This window comes from Oreochromis niloticus, linkage group LG16 (genome assembly GCF_001858045.2).
Source record: "Oreochromis niloticus isolate F11D_XX linkage group LG16, O_niloticus_UMD_NMBU, whole genome shotgun sequence".
NCBI lineage: Eukaryota > Metazoa > Chordata > Actinopteri > Cichliformes > Cichlidae > Oreochromis > Oreochromis niloticus.
Window position 1 is genome coordinate 24,573,851 of NC_031987.2, and position 18,021 is coordinate 24,591,871.

General features: G+C 37.6%; 2 protein-coding genes across 5 annotated transcripts; both read right to left on the reverse strand.

Annotated features, from left to right (window-relative positions):
- Positions 1–1,064: 1,064 nt before the first annotated feature.
- Positions 1,065–5,964, reverse strand: LOC100692236 (CD209 antigen-like protein E). Of its 3 annotated transcripts, none has more exons than XM_025903683.1 (7): positions 5,856–5,964; positions 5,652–5,753; positions 5,408–5,499; positions 4,748–4,895; positions 2,788–2,930; positions 1,858–1,961; positions 1,065–1,554 (listed from the first exon to the last, which is right to left on the reverse strand). In XM_025903683.1, the coding sequence occupies exons 1-7, from the start codon at positions 5,926–5,928 to the stop codon at positions 1,401–1,403; spliced, it is 816 nt and encodes a 271-aa protein (XP_025759468.1). In that variant the 5' UTR covers positions 5,929–5,964; the 3' UTR covers positions 1,065–1,400. The 3 variants fall into 3 exon arrangements, with proteins under 3 accessions (XP_025759468.1, XP_025759467.1, XP_025759469.1); XM_025903682.1 differs by having other exon boundaries at positions 4,748–4,924; positions 5,353–5,499; XM_025903684.1 differs by lacking the exon at positions 4,748–4,895 and having other exon boundaries at positions 5,353–5,499.
- A 3,733-nt stretch (positions 5,965–9,697) lies between these two features.
- LOC102081526 (CD209 antigen-like protein E) lies at positions 9,698–17,729 on the reverse strand. Of its 2 annotated transcripts, XM_019352656.2 has the most exons (6): positions 17,428–17,729; positions 17,227–17,328; positions 17,021–17,125; positions 16,084–16,226; positions 11,322–11,425; positions 9,698–10,933 (listed from the first exon to the last, which is right to left on the reverse strand). In XM_019352656.2, exons 1-6 carry the CDS (start codon positions 17,495–17,497, stop codon positions 10,780–10,782), a joined length of 678 nt encoding a protein of 225 aa, XP_019208201.1. In that variant the 5' UTR covers positions 17,498–17,729; the 3' UTR covers positions 9,698–10,779. The 2 variants fall into 2 exon arrangements, with proteins under 2 accessions (XP_019208201.1, XP_019208200.1); XM_019352655.2 differs by having other exon boundaries at positions 17,227–17,729.
- Between the last annotated feature and the right edge of the window lie 292 nt (positions 17,730–18,021).

The following is an 18,021-nucleotide window of genomic DNA, read 5'->3' on the forward strand; positions in this document are numbered from 1 at the left end:
TGAGAAACACCACTTCAGTAAGACTGCACGGACCACAGCAAAGCACGGTAGCTTCCTTTGGGAAAATCTATAATCCTTGTCTGCTTCCTAATTGTGGAGGGCCAAAAGTGTCAAAATGAAATAAATGAGCTAATAAATAATAAATCATTAAATGATTAAAATGTCATTATTAATTAATTAAATTGGAAATGCATAAATATTTAAGTTGTCAATTTTTTTCAATTAAATAATTGATATTTAATTATTCACATATGTAATTATTCATTTCCAATTTCAATTATTTAATGATGCATTTATTCATTCCATGTTAGCATTTGTGGCCCCCCATACTGAATTACAGGCTGTCTTTGATTATCTAAAGTAAAACTGTTTGCTCATCAAATAATTATAAACAGCAATACTGCCACAACTAGCTGTTTCCTCTAAAAAAGGTTTTTGCTTGTTTTTTTGTTTTTTACAGATACAAATGCAGTCACAATAGAGTAAAAAAAGATTAAAATTAAAATGTAGGATTGAGTAACAACCACACAGTAGAATTAAAATGTAAGACATTTAGAAATATTTGATCTACAATAAACTATACAGGCTTATGGTACTTTATTTTTTGTTTTTAACAGATCCACTTTAGAGAAGCTGTATATAAAAGATCATTCCAGGTCCTGTTCTCATTATTTCTCGTATGAGCGGAATTTTCCAGGTAACACTCACCAATTAATGAATCCATTGGGAATAATGAGTCATTAATTCTGTAGGCCTTTGGAGAACTTTTAAATCTTTCACTCTTAGTGTTCTCATCAGTGTAATTTTAACTTTTAGTTTTTGGTTATAAAGTGATCACCACAAAATATCTACAGTGATAATATAACTCATGCCTTTAGGAAACAGCTGACAAGTTTTTATCTTCCCATGTGGCCAAAAATGAATATTTAGCACACATATTTAAGCTTTTGCCCTTAGTTTTGCTCATCGCACTGACACATGAGCTCATCATGGAGGTTGTTTCTGCATCTATGTGACTGTGTGAGCTGATTGTGAGCCCAAATACAGAAAACAAGAGGCAGAGGTGAATTTAAAACCAGCTTTTAATACTGCTTAGTCCTTATGAACTCTCCTTCATTATGTTTTCTACTGAGGTCAGCGTGGCAAAACTATTTACACAATGGTGGCTGATTGGTAAATGACAAACAGGAGGGAATTGAGAGACAAGTGAAAGACATTACACAGATAAGAACCATCTTCAAATCAGGAGAAAACAGATGCAAGAAGTGAAACTAACAAATGACAGAAATAGAAATTTGTAACAGCAAAAGGCACACTCATTATAGAATAAAACAGAGTTCAAACTTAGTTTGTGAATTACAGTTAAGGCTAAATCTGTAAAACTTGTGATTATATCATTTTTAAAAAACCATAAAGTTGTTTGGTGCTTTTTCGCAGATCCACTTAAGAGAAGTGGAACATGGAAGATCATTCCAGGACTTTTTCTCATCATTTCTGAAATGAGCACAGTCTTCGTTTCCACCACCATCATCAGGTTGATGTTCTGCCCAGTACCTAGCAGGTGAGTAAAAACAACACTATCTTATTATTGAGGAAAAATTCAGATGTTTGTTGTGGGTGTGGGAGGATTTCATCAGCTAAATTTTCCATCAACAGCTTGGATTAAATTACTGAGAAGGCTGATTAACACACTAGGATCAACGAATTTCAGGTAATGATGAAGAGGAAAACCAAGTCAACCAAGTCATTAGTATACAATCTTTAAGCCTCTGGACTTGTAGTTTGGCTCAGCCCACTGACCAGTGTGATTCTATATGTAGAAATGTCTGTTGGAAGTTATAGACTGAACCTACTTACGTTAAAATCACTGGAGTCCCGTCTACCCATTTCCATGTTCCCTCCTGTTCTTTGTCATTTAAACCAATCCAAGTGTGTTCATTGGTGATCGCAGAGAGGAAGGTCTGTTTAACATGATGAAAAAAGTAGTTTTGAACCACAATTTTAGTCTATGTAGTTCATTTGATCTAAAAACCTACTTTAAATATCCCCAAACAGCACAAATTAAAACATTTACTCAGTTTCTTTTACACATTTATTTCAAGATTTTTCCTCAACACTGAAGAAAAACAGCTCATACTCATACAGCAAAACACTCTAGTTAACCTGCAACATGTTGTAACTCCCCCAAACAACCAATAAGTCACTGGCACCAAATTCTCCTGATAGTGTCTAAGCAAGAGTGATCAGAATTAATGTTTTCTGTCACTGGACTCTTAGAGGTGTCTAATAATTTCATAAATCTTCCACACATTTCACTAAATAACTGCTGAACCACATTTCATTTTCCAAGGATATTTATTGCTTGCATGTTGTTGATTTTGAGTGCAGAAGGTTTTAAATTCTAGTAAAAGACATAATGAGTTAAGAAAAGTGTTTTTGTCTGCAATGAACAAACTTAGAAAAATACAAAACATAGTGTAACAGTAATAGCAGTTATAGTAGCAGTGCTTCAAATTACTGGATTTCCTGTTGCTCCCATCCACCTCATAGCAAATACTCTCTATTGCAATGTAACAGAGGAAGAACCTTTGTATGCTGGCTTCAATGCATTCTTTGGCAGCTTCATATATTCTGTTTTCCTTATTGTTGTTAAATGCAGAAAGGATCATAAGAAACCATTTGTTTTTTGTTATATTTTTGTTCAAAACCCAAAAAACTTATTTACATGGTACGGATTCCAATTTTTGTTTACAAGCTCAATAACTCACACATACATAAAAACTGTACCTGTTCTTTACCGCAGTCAATAACCACCAGATCTGCTCCTCTGACTCTGCAGTCCTTTCTGGCTGCATCCCAGGAAGCAGAGCTTTCAGAGAGGAGATAGCAGCTATGGCTGAAATTACTCCATCCTACAGGACATGTTTTTTCTGGAAGGAAAAGTAATACTTCAGTTCAGAAAGAATTTAGACAGTTTTTAACTCTCAGTGATGCCGCAGTGTTCGTTTGACTTGGGACCTGAACGGACGGAGTTTAGGACCCAGATTACTCCGCGAGGCTCCTGACTATGGTAGCCATAATGCTCTGATAATCCATCAAGCGCTGTGGCTTCATAGCTTATCAAATTCGTACTAACTCTTTTGACTGATGTGTACCACATAAAATCGGTTCGAGGTCAGTAAGCACAACCAGAATTCATACATAAGGTGCACTGTCGATTTTTCAGAAAATTGAAGGATTTTAAGGTTGCCTTATAGTGTGGGAAATACGGTAGTCAAAAATAACCAGTTATATTTTGGACCTGAGACAAAGTATATTAGGTATAAATTTTTTATCATGACAGTGTAAATTTGTGTAAATTTAAGCATGTAACAATCTGAGGGTTTTTTTCTAACAAAAAGTGAAACTTATGTTAGACTTGTGTTTGTAAATGAACCGCCTCATATTGTGTTGCTTTCTGGATTTTATACTTATTGGGCTACATATTTATTTATTTATCATACAGGCTTTACAGTACATAAAATCAATATTCACATGTTTTATGTAACCGACTGTTTAACTATGTCGTCTACAGTAAATAATTAAGCTGTAGATTATATTCATATGAAACATGTTTATACTTACTGCGCTTGAATCATTTTAACCATATGTAACACCTGCATGTGTGTGTTTTTTTTCTTTTGTTGTTGTTGTTTTTAAAGGCTTTGATTTTGCCACCCCATTTGATTTCCATGCCACCCTAAGAGATTTTCTCCAGATTCTCTAGAAGCCACTCCTCAGTAAAAGGCACATGTCACCCTCTAGTTTTTCTAAAGGACTCTCAGATTATGAGGAGAAAAATTTGATGAAAAAGATATTTAACTATTTGGTCTGAATGGCATGTGTCATGTCTGGAGGAAACATGTCCCTGCTCATTACCTGGCCGATACCACCCCTACAGTGAAGCATGGTGGTGGCAGCATCATGCTGTAGGGATGTTTTTTGGCAGCAGGAACGGGGAGACCACTCATGTACAGAGACATGCTTGATGCTAAGTTGCCCGCCCAGAGCCCAGATTTGAGCCCAATTAAACATCTGGGATAAGATCTGAAAATGGCCATGCACCAACACTTTCATGCAAGCTGATGAAGCTTGCGAGGTTCTGTAAAAAAAAAATGTGAGAAACTGCCCAAAGATAGGTGTGCCAAGCTTCTGTCATCATAGAAAGATGGCTGTAATTGTATTGAGCAAAGGCTGTGAATACTTATGTACAAGTTATATTTTTCCCCAAAAGTTGATTCTATTCACCTGGACCTAACTAGCACCACAGTGGCGCTACTTTCAGTCATATATATATGACTGAAAGTAGCGCCACTGTGGTGCTAGTTTCACTATAAAACATTTGCATAATGCATTGCATTTGCATAATGACTGAAACTAGCACCACTGTGGTGCTAGTTGGTGCTCAGAGAAATAGTTTTTTTTTTAAATCAGGAAGCTCTTGAAGAAAAAAACAGGAAACTTAAATTTAAAGTTGCACCCTTTACAATAAGTGGAAGTGCTGAATCTCGTAATGTGTCCCGATCTGAAAAGAATCGATGCATGTTTCTGAGACCTCATGCATTGATACTTAAGGTTTCGCTAGCAAAATTCAAATTCTATAATTTTATTATTTGCCAGAATAAAAGGTTTTCAAGAATTACTGTAATTTTTTTTAGACACATACAAAATACAATTTAAGGAGCACATGCAAGGTGCAAGGACTCACTCAGTCTGGTCAAATTCTGAAGCCTCTCCAGCTCTCTGGCATTTTCAGTGAGGTTGGCAAGTTTGTTACTCATCTCAGAGAGATTGGCATGCAGCAGGTCTCTGTCCTCAGTCATGGAGGCAAGTTTGTTACTCATCTCAGAGAGATTTGCAGCTGAATCTCGTAATGTGTCCCGATCTGAAAAGAATCGATGCATGTTTCTGAGACCTCATGCATTGATACTTAAGGTTTCGCTAGCAAAATTCAAATTCTATAATTTTATTATTTGCCAGAATAAAAGGTTTTCAAGAATTACTGTAATTACAATAAGTGGAAGTGCTGTCAATGTTTTGCTGACAAAGGTTCTTTATGTTATATTATGGTTCTTAACATTAATTATGCATGACTAAAGATTGTTATTGCAAGGATGAAACAGAGTTTAACAGTGATTTATTAATTTTTAGCTATTTTTACGTTTTTTTGTTGGGTTTTTTTGCATTTTTTTTTTTATTGAAATCCAGCCTTCAGGAAGATTTAACTGTGGCTGACCTCTCAAGTTTTTTTGTTTTTTTTTAGACACATACAAAATACAATTTAAGGAGCACATGCAAGGTGCAAGGACTCACTCAGTCTGGTCAAATTCTGAAGCCTCTCCAGCTCTCTGGCATTTTCAGTGAGGTTGGCATGCAGCAGGTCTCTGTCCTCAGTCATGGAGGCAAGTTTGTTACTCATCTCAGAGAGATTTGCAGCTGAATCTCGTAATGTGTCCCGATCTGAAAAGAATGGATGCATGTTTCTGAGACCTCATGCATTGATACTTAAGGTTTTGCTAGCAAAATTCAAATTCTATAATTTTATTATTTGCCAGAATAAAAGATTTTCAAGAATTACTGTAACTGTTATGTTGCTGTGGAACCAGACTCACAGTAGACCCCAAGAATGATGAGTCCAACAAGCAGGGAAAGGCTCAGCAGAGCCAGAGAGAGAATAACACCTGAATGGGAACTCCTCTTACAGCTCCTTGGATCTGGAAGAAAGAGAAGTAAAGTGTTGAACAGTGACAGAAAAATATATATTATAAAAAATATGTTAAAATATTTCTGTTCCCGTTGTGTCACTTCCTCCTGACCTCGGCATTTTGTTGAAGGTATTGGGTTATTAGGTTTGACGTGGTCAACGTTGACATAAATTTCCTCCATCATTCGTAAGAACCCAGTTTAATTATAACATGGTCAGCTCTGCAGCACAGAATATACTTGTGTCACAGTTTCTCCCTTTCTCAACTCTAGAGGAAGTCACATGACTAAGATGTTATTAATATAATAAGAGGAAATTACATAAAACTAAGAAATTAGTATGAGGTTATCATTTGCCTTTGTATAGCAGATCTCTGACTCAAATAGCCTTTATTTTTATTTTTTGGAAACCCATGTAGTGAAAGGCAAGTGGAAAGAAACCATATTCAATTCATTTCTATTCATCTCATTCATGAAAGCTGTTGGCTGCTGGTAAACAAGTTTATTTTCTTAAATAGTCTCTATAAGAATATAGATATTTTTGTCAGAAACATTTCTGAGATGAGTGACTGAAAATGTCAAAACAAATAATGATTAAAATTAATGAAGCATTTTAAAATCTGAAATAGTACAAATATGACAACATAGCAACTGTTTAAACTGAGGCACTTTAGTGTTTTTTGAATTTATGTTTGAAAGTCTTTGACATGCAAGAAAAGACAGGAAAAGCTCTGCAACGCTAAAAATAATGGACTGTTAAATTAGAAACATGCCATGCTCTGTTTCTGTTGATTCAAAAGTGTCAGTCTCTCAGTGTTATCCCTGTGATAAACTGGCGACCTGTCCAGGTTGTACCCTACTTTTTATTTTTATTTTTCAAGCACACACACACTCTTTGTTATGGTACTTTCCAGTGCTTGCTGCCCTGGCTTCTGTGTTCCTCCGGTAGCAGTCTCCCCTCTCCGACCCCGGCCGCTACTGAAATAGGGAAGGTATGATTAGAAGATGTTCTCTGGCTGTGCCAAACCAGCCTCTCCAACACCATGCCCTGAACCTGCTACTCCACTTCTCCCCTGCAGCTGAGCTGCCAACCACACCCCGTCACAGGACTATTGTGACTATGTCCTGGAGTTTAAAAATGTCAACAAAGTGCAAATCCTACAAAAGAAAGAAGGATGTTCATTCACTTTCGTTTAGTCGACCCAACTGGGGTTATCAAAACTAAAGTTAACGCTGAGTACCATAATCCAAATCTGACTGAGAGAGTCAGCAGGCAAGAATTTTTTTTAAAAGCCACAAGAAAGCACTGAGACACACAGATGAGGAATCTGAGACTAAGGAGAAAAGGTTAAATATATACGTGTCACAGGCAGAAATACAGACACCAGAAGAATATGCACTTAAACCATTTTTTCCTTAATGAATGCAGATGTCTGTCATACATCTGTAGAGAAAGATGTGTTTCAGTGAAAACGTGTTACTTTTAAAAAAGAGAAAAAGTAAATTCGATTATTTTATGAATAAAAATATTAAAACAACACAGATAGTACCGCATCCTTTTTCGCATCAGAAGGAGCTTTTGTCATTTTATGGTTTTCATTCCATTTGTTCATTTAGCAGTGACAATAGCAGAGGCCCACTTGTGATAAGATTCTACATGCATGCATACAACTAGTGTCAGGAGTGATCTTGCTATACTAAGTTGAGAAAGTGGTATTACTATTACTAAAGTTATATGATTAAAACATGTGAGAAAAGAAATCTGCCACCACACACCACACAGTGCAACGTCCAATATTAAACAGCGACTGGGTGATTTAGGTTCCTCACAGAAGTGTAACCTCAGAAGTCTAGGTGTTATTTTTGATGAAGCTTTTTCTCTGGAGTGAAACTTAAATCAGATAGTAAGAACCTGCTTTTTTCATTCGAGGAACATCTCAAAACTTAGATCTATGGTGTCAACAACTGAACTTGAGATGATAATCCATGTTTTTGTCTCTACAAGACTCGACTATTGTAATAGTCTGTTTACCGGTCTAAACAAGAAAGGGCTAGCTCGTCTATTGGTTGTTCAAAACTCTGCAGCGAGACTACTGACTCGCTCAAACAAAGGAGCTCATATTTAAGTCCTGTTTTAAAGTCGCTACACTGGCTACCAATCAGATTTAGGTTCCATTTTAAAATTCTAGTTTTAACCTTTAGAGCACTACAGGGACAGGCCCCTCCCTATATTGCTGATCTGATTTGTATACGTACCTCTTCTTGTAACCTGAAGTCATCAAATCAAAACCTTTTAGCGGTCCCCCACACTCATTTTAGAATTTGAGGGGACCGATCTTTCCAAGCTGTTGCACCCAGACTGTGGAATGCTCTATTTCTACAGTGCCTGGACTCGGTGGAGACCTTCAAAAAGCAGCTAAAGACAATTTTATTTCAAAAAGCTTTTAATGAGACCAGGGATTTTATGATGTATTTATGATTGTATTGTGTTTTTGTTGTCTCTCTTGTGAAGCACTTTGTGACATCTGTCTTTGAAAAGTGCTATATAAATAAACTTTTACTTCCTTACTTTGCGCAGTGGTGTTGCTACAGTTCCACCAGATATGGTTTACCTTGAAATCGAAATTATTAAACAGTATGTTTGCTATCTTGTAAAAATTAAGGTAGTTTTATGAATTAATTTAAAGGTAAAAATGAGCAAAATAGATTATTTAGACAAAAACACGATTTTACAGTAATTACTAGCTTGTGATGTTTTGGTATTTTTAGCATATTTTGCAAAAAAAATAAATATTTTTGCAGTAAAATTTTTTAATATCTAAATATTATGCCAAAACTGAAAGTTATGTATTGCTTCTTGATTCACGACAATTAATTGTTTCCAATACAGAGACATGCATTTTGGAGCTAGCGGTCTATTGCTGTTGCAATTTGGCAGTTTTTCATTGTAATTCTTACACACATACAAAAGAAAATGGAAGAAAATCCATTAATTAAATCAATTTTATTATACTGGTTATACCAGTGGTTATACCAGTGGTTTTTCAAACCACTGGTATAACGTGCCTCTCATGCTGAGACAGCTGGGATAGGCTCCAGGGCCCCCTGCGACCCTGAAAGGACAAGCGGAAGCGAATGGATTGATGGTTTGAAAACTGTGTGCAGGTGGTGGAAGCAAAAGAGCAAAAAATAAAAATAGAAATAAATAACTGAAATGTGTGACTTTTGTTGTTGTGCGCTTCCCATTTTAAAGTAGTTCATATTTTCAATTTATGAGACTTTGTAAGAGCTAAACATCAGTTTAATTCAGTATTAATTATATACTGCCAAATCACAGTAACAATCTCCTCAAGGCACTTTATATTTTAAGGTAAAGACCTTACGAGAGCAAAGGTTTGCTGCGCATTGTTTTTTTTGTCTGTCAACTTAAGCGGTGCGCTGCATTGGTTTAATGCATGTCTGAAATGACATTAAGGTTCCAGCACAGAAGTGATGCAAGATAATGCTAAAATATTTTCCGGAATGTTAAAAAATGATTGAATATAAACATTGATTATCTTGGTATTATAAATTATAAACTATAAACACATACATATAGTATTGTGCAAAAATCTTGGGTCACCTCTCATTTCTTCATATTTTGAAAGGAAAATGGAAAATCTGTTAATTTATTGAAACAAGTCCAAACATACATAGAAATGCACCATGTAAAGCAAAACCAGAATCTGACTGATTATATTGATGTTGAAAAGTAACGTTTGGTATGGCAGTGATTGATCTTTAAACAGCCTAAACTCTCTTAAACTTTCATGTAATTTATTTAAGTAGTCTTCAGGAATAGTTTAGATTACTTGAAGGATTTTCCTGTTGTCTGTAACGATGATCCCACACTGTATTGTGCTCTGGGAGGCTAATCATGACTGATATGGCATGCTTTTACTACAATAACAGTGTGTTTGGGAACACTGTCAAAAAATAACTTGTTGCCAGTCAAATGCTTTCCAAATGGCATTACCTGGTGGACAGAAATCTGACGGTACTTTACCATGTTCACACTTCCCTCAGTGTTGACAAATTCCCCAACACCACTGGCTGAAGTGTAGCCCCAATTCATGACAAAGCCTCCACCATGTTTTACAGATAGCTGTAGACATTAACTGTTGTAGCTCTCCCCTGAATCAAATTTGGTTTCATCACTCCACTATACATACCACCACATATTTTAACTACAAACTTAGATAGTAGATTGATCAACTGAAGGCCCAGATATAAGATATCTATATGTGACACATACTCCCTCGCATCTTTCCTTGACCACATGACATTTTCCACTAATGTCAAGGAACAATAATTTTTTAAAAAGCAGGCATGAGTTAACTTTTTGGACTATTCAACCAAGACTGCCAGAACTATGTATGCAGTGATGGCTGATCTGGGGAGTGACAAACAGGAGAAACAGGAGACACTGGTGAAAGTAACACAGATGTGAACAGTCTTAAAATCAGGTGAAAACAGAATCAAGAAGTAAAACTAATACAGGACGCAAATGGAAAAGAGGAAACATGCAAACGAGAAGTAACACAGGCATGAATATAAACACTCAATAACACAGAAATCAAATGGAGAAAGGAACAGAGAAAAACTGCAGGAAATAAAACTACCTCTCAAACTACCTAATAAAAATTAATATTTGAAACAAATGTGACACAACTGAAAGAATAAAGTAAAAAAAAATATTCAAAGACTCAATAATAGCGTCAAAATAAAATAATTTACTGAGTTAACAATGAAATCAAAACAGGAATCATTTTAACAAATACAAAACTCAGAACTGCAAAGCTGGAATAAAAATACAAAAATAAACAGCTCTGCTTGTTTTGTATAATGATATCCCTCTGACAGTCTCCACTGAAGTAAAAGGAAAAATGCACATTAGCACATCAGCTACAACAAAATACCTCATCATTACAGAATACAACAGACTGATACATTTATAATCACAGCTTAAACACAAAAACATTTATGAACAGATCATCTTTAAGAAACTGTACAGTGGTTTGGTGTTTTTTCACATATCCACTTCAGAGAAGCTGAACAAGAAAGATCATTCCAGGACTTTTTCTTATCGTTTCTGACATGAACACAGTCCTCTTTTCCACCACCATCGTCAGGTTGAGCTTCTGCCCAGTACCTAGCAGGCCAGTAACAATAACATCAGCTTAATTTTATCAAGTTTAAATTCAGATGTTTGATGTGGGTATGGAGGGTTTCATTAGAAAAATTTCAGATAATCATGGAGATGACAACCAATTTCTTTTGAGGACATAGCATTTGCTAAACAGGTCTGTACAAAGTATACAGGCAGACAAACCCAGCAGGACATCAGGTGTGATATAATATCTTCTTCTGACTAAGGTTGCCAAAACAAGTCATCATTTAGGGGTACACCTTTAAGCGTTTGGCCTTGTAGTTTGGCTCAACCCACTAATATGTTGACTCACCAATGAGGCATTCATCTGTAGGTTATCAAATAGCTGAAATTTACTGAAAGTAATAACTTAACCAAAGTGAAGACTTACATCAGATTTAGTGGAGTTCCATCTACCCATCTCCATGTTCCCTCCTGTTCTTTGTCATTCAAACCAATCCAAGTGTGTTCATTGGTGACTGCAGAGAGGAACGTCTGTTTAACATGAAGAAAAAAACATGCTATTTTAGTCTTGAATCACAATTTTAGCCTATGTAGTTTATTCCAATTTTATCAAGCATCTCTTTTAAAAAAGCCAAACCAGCAATAATTAAACTTTGAGTTTTCTCGCAACATGTTTCTTGCAACATTCTTCCTCAGCAATAAATATAAATATACTTAAAAGCTCATATATTAAAAAAACATTAGTTATAATTGTTGAGGTTATCTCTGTTTCATCTGTATTATTGTAGTACAATATAAAGCGCTTTGAGGCGAGTGTTGTTGTCACTTGGTGCTATATAAATAAAATGCAATTGTCACGGCTGTGGCAGCAGTCGTGTGATGTAATGAAGGAGGACCCAAGTTGCAGACAATGGCGATGATGCGAGTGAGTTTATTTACAGTGAACGATAATGAACAGAAGTGAGGACAAAACTAAGCCAAAAACTACAGTAGCTTGCAAAAGTATTCGGCCCCCTTGAACTTTCCCACATTTTGTCACATTACAGCTACAAACATGACTCAATTTTATTGAAATTCCACGTGAAAGACCAACACAAAGTGGTGTACACGTGAGAAGTGGAACGAAAATCATACAGGATTCCAAACATTTTTTACAAATAAATAACTGCAAAGTGGGGTGTGCGTAATTATTCAGCCCCCTTTGGTCTGAGTGCAGTCAGTTGCCCATAGACATTGCCTGATGAGTGCTAATGACTAAATAGAGTGCACCTGTGTGTAATCTAATGTCAGTACAAATACAGCTGCTCTGTGACGGCCTCAGAGCTTGTCTAAGAGAATATTGGGAGCAACAACACCATGAAGTCCAAAGAACACACCAGACAGGGTGGATAAAGGGATAAAATTATTGAGAAATTTAAAGCAGGCTTAGGCTACAAAAAGATTTCCCAAGCCTTGAACATCCCACGGAGCACTGTTCAAGCGATCATTCAGAAACGGAAGGAGTATGGCACAACTGTAAACCTACCAAGACAAGGCCGTCCACCTAAACTCACAGGCCAAACAAGGAGAGCACTGATCAGAAATGCAGCCAAGAGGCCCATGGTGACTCTGGACGAGCTGCAGAGATCTACAGCTCAGGTGGGGGAATCTGTCCATAGGACAACTATTAGTCGTGCACTGCACAAAGACTTGAGACTGGGGCGGAGGTTCACCTTCCAGCAGGACAACGACCCTAAACATAAAGCCAGGGCAACAATGGAATGGTTTAAACAAAACATATCCATGTGTTAGAATGGCCCAGTCAAAGTCCAGATCTAAATCCAATCGAGAATCTGTGGCAAGATCTGAAAACTGCTGTTCACAAACGCTGTCCATCTAATCTGACTGAGCTGGAGCTGTTTTGCAAAGAAGAATGGGCAAGAATTTCAGTCTGTAGATGTGCAAAGCTGGTAGAGACATACCCTAAACGACTGGCAGCTGTAATTGCAGCAAAAGGTTGTTCTACAAAGTATTCAAAGACACATCCCACTTTTCAGTTATTTATTTGTAAAAAATGTTTCGAATCGTATGATTTTCGTTCCAGTTCTCACGTGTACACCACTTTGTGTTGGTCTTTCATGTGGAATTCCAATAAAATTGATTCATGCTTGTAGCTGTAATGTGACAAAATGTGGGAAAGTTCAAGGGGGCCGAATACTTTTGCAAGCCACTGTAAACTGGTGAAAACTAGTGAAGAAACCTGAAATCACACAAAATACGGGAAAACAGCACGGAGAATGTAGGGCAGAGAAACACAGAAATACACAGAATAACACAGACGGAGCGACGACGAGCAGAGGCGAACACACACTATAAATACACACCAGGTAATGAGGAAATGACACGCAGGGGTGGACACAGCTGAAACTAATGGGCACAACGAGACACAGACTTTCAAAGTAAAACAGGAAATTCACAGACTGTTTTACAAACACATACTCCCATAGATCATCGTGATGTTGTTTATTATGTTGCTCTTTTTCTTTTCTTCTGCTTGTTTTCTCTTTTTTCTTTCTCAACAGGTGATCCAGGTGATTGATATATGTATTTTTGGTCTGCTTATTTTGTTGGTTTTTGTTTTTTGCCCTTTATCCCCGTCCCTCTTCCCCGCTGTTTTTCTTTCCCTCTCCCCTTTCTTTTCCCCAGTCAAGTCTGTCCTGTATTTAGCAAGTGAAAATAAAATAAAATAAACAATAAAAGGTGAATCAAATAGACCATTACGGCAAGGCTGGGATGGTCCATTTGGTAAAGTAAATCCGTTGGGCTTCTTTTTTCGCCTTTAGACAATAATTCTGATGGCAAAAGAGCCAAACAGGACAGACAAAAACCCCCCCCCAAAAAACACATACTCAGAGACACGAACAGAACACCGGGGGAGGACACGGGTACGGATAACAGAACACTAAACACAAGAACCAAAACCTTAGGAACTAAGAAAACAAGAATTAACCCGAAACATAAGATGACACCAATATTAAACACAAAATGCTGGGTCAACGACCCAGGATCATGACAGCAATTGAATTAAAGTGAACTGAATTAAAGTAAACTTAATTGAATTGAAGAAGTCATGGCCATCAAAATCAAAACCCAAGCAAGAGTGGTCATCAATGCTAATGTGTTGTGTCAGTGGACTCTTAGAAGTGTTTGATGTTCAGTGTTGGGGAGTAATGGAATACATGTGCACATGTTACGTATTTAAAATACAAAATAGTAGCTGTATTCTTTTACAGTTACCATTTGTGGTGGGGAGTGGTCTCCGGTGCCGTGCAGGGAGGGCCCACGCACCTGCGCGGCATCGGCAATTATGCCCGCCAACCTGCGTAAGGGGAATTGGGTTGTTGTGTGTTACCTTTTGTCGTGTGATGTGGGGCTGACGGCCAAGAACTGAAGGCAGAATAAATAAAATGGCTCTAACGCCGAATCTGTGGTCCCGCCATGTCTCAGTCACGCCATACCATTTAAAAAGGTGATAATTAGAATACAGTTACTTTGTTGAAATAAATGGATTACATGGCGGTCTTTTCCTGTTTCATATGTTAGGCTATCCCCTCTCTAGCTTCTCTCTAATTTTGGCAATCCTGCACATTGCTGGAAACCCAAACACCATTGTGTAATGGTGGCATTACACAATGGACCCAGAGCCAGCACAACAGAGCCAGCAGTGCACGGGCAGGAATGCATTTCTTACTTGGAAATTCCGACACCACTTCATATTTAAAAAAGAAAGAGTTGGGCGAAATCTGACCGTGCAATGCAAACCCTGTTTGCCAGCAACTAAGCTGCTCTCAGCGTCAAAAGACTCCACCTCCAACCTAAAGAAACATCTGGAAGTAAATTCTTTGTTAGCCCACTGCAACTACCTTGTTTTAGTTGTGGTAGCTACCTGGGTTCTGTGCCACTTCAGTATCTTCGATGTACTATTGCTGTGTGATTTATTACTACTAGGTTAATTCATAGACCGCAGACTGTTAGACTTGATGGATAGCATTAACAACCTGCTAGCTCCAAATAATCATGTGCAGTTGAATATATAATATATTATATATATATGAATATATATATATATACGACACAGGAGGGAAACCATGGCAACAACCAACATATGATCAAGTAGCAGTTAATAATAAAAATTAAATGTTACTGACTAGCATATTAATCATACATGTTTAGAGGCAGCAGCCGACCAAGATAGTGTGCATTTGTGAGTACCTGTTTGGACACGTGTGTGAGCACTTGTGTGTGCACCTTTGTGTGTGAGCGCGCTTGTGTTCATTAATAGTAGATGTGGGGAACCACAGCCCTGCACCCCAGGACATGAAGCAGGCATGGAAATGAACCAGGCCCAGACATCCAGAGGCAGAAGCCACAGAGGGCTGCAGCAATGAGTCCACAGGCTCCGCCTTTGTTACACAGTAAAGGTAAAAACATGTATACTATTATAATATCACTCAAAGGTTACTCAGGCCTTAAAAATTAACAGATACTACAGCCAGCTACGGCAGAACAGACCCCACCCCAGCACAGGGCCGACAGAGCCAGGGGAGCCAGGCCCTACCAATCAGCCACACCCAAGCACCCAGACACAGAGAACCACCAATGCACCGGTGTTGATGTGTGTTGTTCTAAAGTACATTTAAAACAGGGGAGGGGCGTGGCACCAACAACCCTCTGCCAGACAACAGCTGGTGTCAGCATGAGAACCCTCAGTGTCTACATGTATTAAAATTGAGAGGTGGGCACCAGCACCAGTGGTGAGGCTGAATAAACAGAATGTCCTCTGGACGCCGTTTAGTGTGCCCACCCATAAGGCCGTATATGTAAGTGTAATGATAGTGTAAGTAATGTGAGTGTTGTGGAAAGAATTGAGGCATAAGTGGCCAGGAGGGGAAAAGTAATTTTTAAGGGTTTCATTCATAGCAATATAATTTTTTTTTTTTTTACAAGATACAATTATAGTTGTTTCAGGGTTTCCTGTGTAGATATGTGCTAAGTTAAAGACTGAAAGGTTGATAGAAATGCCTATTTTTTATTGAATACTGGGCAAAGCTATTTACATAAAATAAATAGTATAATAGTATAGAGTATTAACTTCAATATTCAATATTCATTTACAAACACAATAACTCACACATACATAAAAACTGTACCTGCTCTTCAGGGCTGTCAATAACCACCAGATCTGTTCCTCTGTCTCTGCAGTCCTTTCTGGCTGCATCCCAGGAAGCAGAGCTTTCAGACAGGAGATAGCAGCTATGGTTGAACCTGGTCCATCCCGCAGGACATTTTTTATCTGGAAGAAATTACCAACAAGTAATTTTTCAGTTAGTGAATGATCTTTTAGGAACTTTACTACGATGCTTATTTAATCTCTGTTTAATAAACTGGAATCCTCCAGTCTATTCACTTACTGACTGTTATATTTGTTTGTTTGGTTTATTTAACATAACCACAGTTAGTATCTCTTTTACTTCAACAGAGAACAAATGTAACACCAACAACACCAGGAAAGTGTGCGGACCCACCGCACCCACTTCCTGCTGGGAAAATAAAAGACAAAGTGGATTATGTCAACTTCATGAAAACACTGTAGCTTGATTGTTTGTGTGATCACTTTGTTGATGAAAGCTGGACCAGGCATAGTTGATCACTGATGTGCTTTTTCATTTGCCAAATGATACTGCCCACAAATATAATGCCTGCATACTTGGACGATATTTCTACTGCCTCTTTGTAGTGCTGCTTAAGTGCTGAAGCACACGAAATGTCTGTGGCTAATTTCTAAGCCTAACTACTGTTTTTAAAGTGACAAGTTTATGTATATTTGATCAGAAATATTTTTCCTTCATGTCTAAAGCTGGGTGGGAGATCAATATGTTACTGCAGCCAAAATATGAAAAGCAACACCGAAAATACAGCTGAACTAAATCTAAATAATGGGGAAGCAAAACAAAATATAACACTAGATCTACTTGTTGTGGATTCATTTTTCTTTGTTTCTTTCTTTTTTTTTTCCAAATTTTTTTAAAAATAAGGTTAATGTGTGTTTGTTAGTTTATTTACACAACAGCTCATACAAGGACTCACTTTGGTTGAACAAAAAATGCAGTCCCTCAAATTCTTTGGTCTTTTCAGTGAGATTGGCTTGAAGCAGGTCTCTGTCCTCAGTCATGGAAGAAAGCCTGTGACTCACTGCAGAAACATTTGCATTGAGAAGGTCTCTCTCCTCACTCATTGAGAAAAAGAAAAGCTTGTGATCATTAGAACCCATATCAATGACCAACACAACTCACAGAGGAAACCAAGAGTAATAAGTCCAGCCAGCAGGAAAACACTCAGCAGACTCAGAGCCAGAATAATAACCAAATACGAACTGCTCTTAGAGCTCCTTTGACCTGAAAAGAAAGGAAAAATAAACAAAATAGGGAACCTAATACAATGTGCAACAGTTAAAACACCTCTGCTTTTTCCAATTTCTGCCACTTCTTTCTTACCTGTGCGATTTCTTGAATATGTTGGGTTGTCACTTTTGAGATATTTAGTATTGACATAAATTTCCTCCATTGCATGAAAGGACGTGGATCATTTATGAGAGGTCTGCAGTACAGGACATGTGAAATGTGAAAGCCTCAAAGGTTTCAGTTATACTTTTTTTTTTTTAGAATCAGAGGAAGTAACCTATTGAATATGTGGTTTGTGCAGCTATGCTACCACTGAAACTGGATCTGTTCTTTAGCAGTGTATAGAATAGAATAGCAATCTTTTGTCATTGTTCATGCACAGTGAAATTATGGCTGCCCCGTGCCAACTGTGCAGGAGAAAAAAAAAAATAGTAAAGAGGTCAAGGGGTCACCAGTGGTGGCCCTGTTTTTCTGAGACAGGAAGATGTAGTGATGGCCTCCAGGGGTGGCAGAGGGCAGCCAATTATTTTTTGGGCACTGTTAATTACCTTCCGTGCAACCTTCCTGTTCTCACAAGTGGCCCCTGCGTACCCCAACCTGTTCTGTTGTTGCAATGTGTGCCTTTTCTATTTTTTTGTATACTATATCAATCTTGATTGTATATGTTTATTATTTATTCCTGTTGTC

Coding starts and splice junctions, on each gene's coding strand:
- LOC100692236 (XM_025903682.1), bottom strand. CDS start 5,928: ATGATGGAGGAAATTTATGTCAACGTTGACCACGTCAAACCTAATAAC. Junction 5,754..5,855: donor ACCTTCAACAAAATGCCGAG/GTCAGGAGGAAG, acceptor TCTTTCTTCCAG/ATCCAAGGAGCTGTAAGAGG. Junction 5,500..5,651: donor CATCATTCTTGGGGTCTACT/GTGAGTCTGGTT, acceptor CATTCTTTTCAG/ATCGGGACACATTACGAGAT.
- LOC102081526 (XM_019352655.2), bottom strand. CDS start 17,497: ATGGAGGAAATTTATGTCAATACTAAATATCTCAAAAGTGACAACCCA. Junction 17,126..17,226: donor TATTACTCTTGGTTTCCTCT/GTGAGTTGTGTT, acceptor ATGTTTCTGCAG/TGAGTCACAGGCTTTCTTCC. Junction 16,227..17,020: donor GCATTTTTTGTTCAACCAAA/GTGAGTCCTTGT, acceptor AATTTCTTCCAG/ATAAAAAATGTCCTGCGGGA.